We start from the raw sequence: 3,756 nt of genomic DNA, 5'->3' as shown, positions 1-3,756 counted from the left end.
TATACATCATAAATATATATATTGAAATACAGTTTTTAAACTTGTTTCTTGTATTTGAATTGCTTTTTTATGTTGATTGCCTGTGGTTGTTTCATCGAGGGTTCCTTTTTCTTCTTTTTCCATTATTTTCAAAGATTGAATAATATCAAAAATAGAAAGATATGGTTTTCTTTTAATATTTTCAAAGTAGTTAATTGAAAAACCCTTGTAATACTTTTATGGTTAAAAAAATTATATTTTATTGTTATTTACTCAAATTAACTACTTCTGTCCCAAATTAATCCCCTTTATCACCCGACTATAATATTTGAATTTTCACAACATGGTTTGAAGTTTGATGGGGCTAATATACTTGCTCGAATCACAAAAGCAAGAATACAATCATTTGCGAGTAAAAATGGAGTAAAAGAAGACTTGGAAGTCGTTCAACGTGAAGTGCACAATGACGTGTTACTTAGTTGTTCAAGACAACACATTCTAACTTACAATTGGTAGTATAATCAAGGTGGAAATGTTCAATCAGAACAAGCCAAAAGGATACAACAGAGGGCTTATTTCAAAATAGCTGAGTTATACAAAATAGTATTAGAAGAACAAAAAAGAGATTAGTTATTTTATTGTTATTTTTACTATATAAATTATATACACAAGTAACAGGTAGACAACTTTGAGGTTTAGAACTCAAAATTAAAATGAATAGAATACATATGTCATATACATACATAAGTCTTTAAGTCATTACCAAGTTTGTTTCATTCAAATGGCCTTCATTTGAATGAAACTGAAGGAACATTATATTTAGTACATATTACAGTCCCGTCTTGTGATCCAGAGAAGAGAATATCATCATTAAGACTTAAAGAATCGATGGGTGTGTTGTGGTTATAAAGATACTTCAAGTCTCCAAACCAGCCTTTTTCAAACCGACAAAACTTCACTGTCTTGTCAACGCCACCAGTCACCAATTTTCTATTGTAACACATTATTGTGTTAATTGGACCAATGTGAATGTGGCGATCACAACAAAAATTGTCGGCTCGAACGTCCCACATTCGAACACATCCTCTTGCTGTTCCGGACAGTATGTAGTTATCAAAATAATCAAAAACGGTCACTCCACATAAATGGTTCTGTGTGCGAAACACAACGTTATTCGTTCGCTTGTCATAACCGGCACACGTCCCATCTAAAGAGGATGTCAGAACCAAATTATTGTCAACCATTTTCAAAGACGTGATTTCAACAGAATGTGGCGAAAATGTGAGAACTTCAGAACAAGTGTTTAAGTCATAGATTGCAATGTTCGTCTCGTGTTCGAGGCCTAACAACACTGGATTATATGAAAAGACCACTTTGTTATAATTATTGCAATTGAATGATTCGTATTGAAATGACTTTGTTGTGTACTTCCTCATTTCACCAGAGCGGAAATAAACAAATAAATCATTTGTGGAATTTTTATAATACTTCATACCAGCAATTGGCTGAAGAGGCATACACTCTCTTTCAGTTTTAGCAGTGTCTTCTATCGCAACACAACTGAAATACCCCCGATCACTCCCCACCACAATAGAGTCACTTTGTTTGATCATTATATAATTGATTGAAGAGTAAAATGGAGAGATGACAACACGTTTGTAGGGCAAAGAATGTCGCCAAGCTTTTAGTTTGTTATACTTTGTAATTACATTTTTGTAGTCGATTTTCTCTGGGGTTGCATTTGTTAAATTATGTGTTAATGATATAAAGTGGATATAATTAAAATTGGACCATATCAAGTTTGAGGTTTTCAATTTTGAGTGAAATCTTTATGTTAAACGAAAGTTGTTTTATAATATTTGAATACTGATATAGCAAACACACAAACCTAGAACACGTCAACATCGCTGAAATGACGTCTTCCAAACACAGGTACTCAAATACCATAAGCAGTAATTTGTCACTTAACTCTTGTAAATAACACTTTTGATACTTTAAATATACAGTATTCCTTTTCTTGTTAATTAATTGGTATTTATGTAATTTAATAGTACTCTGAAGCTTCACTGAAAGTGCAAGGAGTGTCTGGGTACTTGACAATGTATCGTCAAAAACTGGTGGTACATACAAAGGTACATTATAGTCTATGGCGTATCTTATTATCAACTTATTGGTAATTAAATTGGTCATACATCTATTTCGTTTATTTTCCTCCATCCCGACGAAAGCTGGTGTGAAGTAGTGATAGTAAAAATACGACTGAATTTCATCATTCACAAATGAAAATTTCTCGGCACACAATTCAACAAAGAAGATTTTCTTATCATTAGAATGTGGATGTGTACACCCACACATCTTTTGTGTAACAATCTGACATCCGTAAAACGCATTTCCTTCTGTTACTGTCGTTCCAATAATAAAGTCGACCTCATTATTTGGATTATTAAAACATGTGAATGGAGCATGAAAATATAGTAGTTTCTTCCCTTTTTTAATAATTGTACTTCCTGGAAATAATATTCCACTATTGACTCGATTATGAAGGGAATTCACTAAGACCGATGCTTTATCTCGTATCTTATTGGAACCTCTTACTACAACTTCACTGAAATCACAATTCACGTATACGTCGAACTTTGAGTTCTTCTGATACAAAATAGGGAAGGTGGGAATGTAATACATAGACACATATAACTGCTTCTCCATATTCAAAATATTTTCAGCCTCTTTATCCCCAGACAAATGGTTGTATATATTGGTGAGGAGTTTGTTGTGGATACAATAAAAGTATGTGAAGTATTCTTTGACTTGAAATATAGCCTTCGAGTGTCCTTCAATGATTATATCACACCCTTTTGACGTCTTTGTGACGTAGAAGATCTCATCATCGGGGTTATTCATTTTGTCTGTATTGAAAAAACATAAAGAACACTCGTCTTGAGTAGTTACACAACAATGCTCTATAACAATTTTTTGACAGTAATCCGGTTCAAGTGCAAAAACAACAGCACTAAAGGTGTGGTCATCTATTTGTAATATGTTTGTAAAATTTGGAAACATCTCCAAGACTTTTCTGTATTGATGAAATAAGTTGGATACTAATATATAGTTTAAGCTTGTTCCAGTAACAGAACGTACAAATAACTCATTACCTTCTGTTTGCATGGCATACGTGTCAACTACTATTTCGGTTGTGTCTAATTCTTTCTCTATCTTCTCCCACCTTGGATTACTTAATGGAACTGTCTTGATGGAATTCACTTTAAACCAACACCGTTTTTCTAAATCACTCAAGACAGGACTTGTTAATGGTTTTTCTATCTTACTTGTCATTTTTGATGTAGTCTTAGACGGACATGACTTCATATTTTTTGAGTTATTGTAAGTACATTTTTTGATTATTTTTAGAGAATTCAATTGAACTTCTTTCCAAAAAATAACGCACTTAAAAAATCTTGTGTTAACAGGTTTTATTTTTGTGTTTATTTTTCTGCACAGTTATTTCACCACAAAATCAATAATGCCACAAAAATATTATACTATTAGTGAATTAATATTTTATATTTATTTGATTATAAAACAATTAATTACTTTTATTTAATTAAATATAGTTATTCATGTCATTATTAATCTTTGTTTTGCAAAATAAACATAAAAACAAAATGGATTGTGAGAAAAATAAGACTTTGGACGATTATCGGGATGAATTGGTTTCAGACGACGAAGACGAAGTTTTCCAGAAATTAACAGTCGATGTAGACCACTTGGACATATCCA

General features: G+C 32.1%; 1 protein-coding gene across 1 annotated transcript; it reads right to left on the bottom strand.

The window, feature by feature from the left end:
- Positions 1 to 767: 767 nt before the first annotated feature.
- EIN_156100 (F-box and WD domain protein, putative) lies at positions 768 to 3,345 on the bottom strand (the record flags this gene model as incomplete). The annotated part of the gene is made up of 2 exons (XM_004258186.1): positions 768 to 1,806; positions 1,868 to 3,345. The coding sequence occupies 2 exons, from the start codon at positions 3,343 to 3,345 to the stop codon at positions 768 to 770; spliced, it is 2,517 nt and encodes an 838-aa protein (XP_004258234.1).
- Between the last annotated feature and the right edge of the window lie 411 nt (positions 3,346 to 3,756).

The sequence above is a fragment of the Entamoeba invadens genome (genome assembly GCF_000330505.1).
Source record: "Entamoeba invadens IP1 unplaced genomic scaffold scaff_1105074726367, whole genome shotgun sequence".
NCBI lineage: Eukaryota > Evosea > Mastigamoebida > Endamoebidae > Entamoeba > Entamoeba invadens.
The sequence above is the reverse complement of the archived record's forward strand: the minus strand, read 5'-3'. Positions and strand labels throughout refer to the sequence as shown.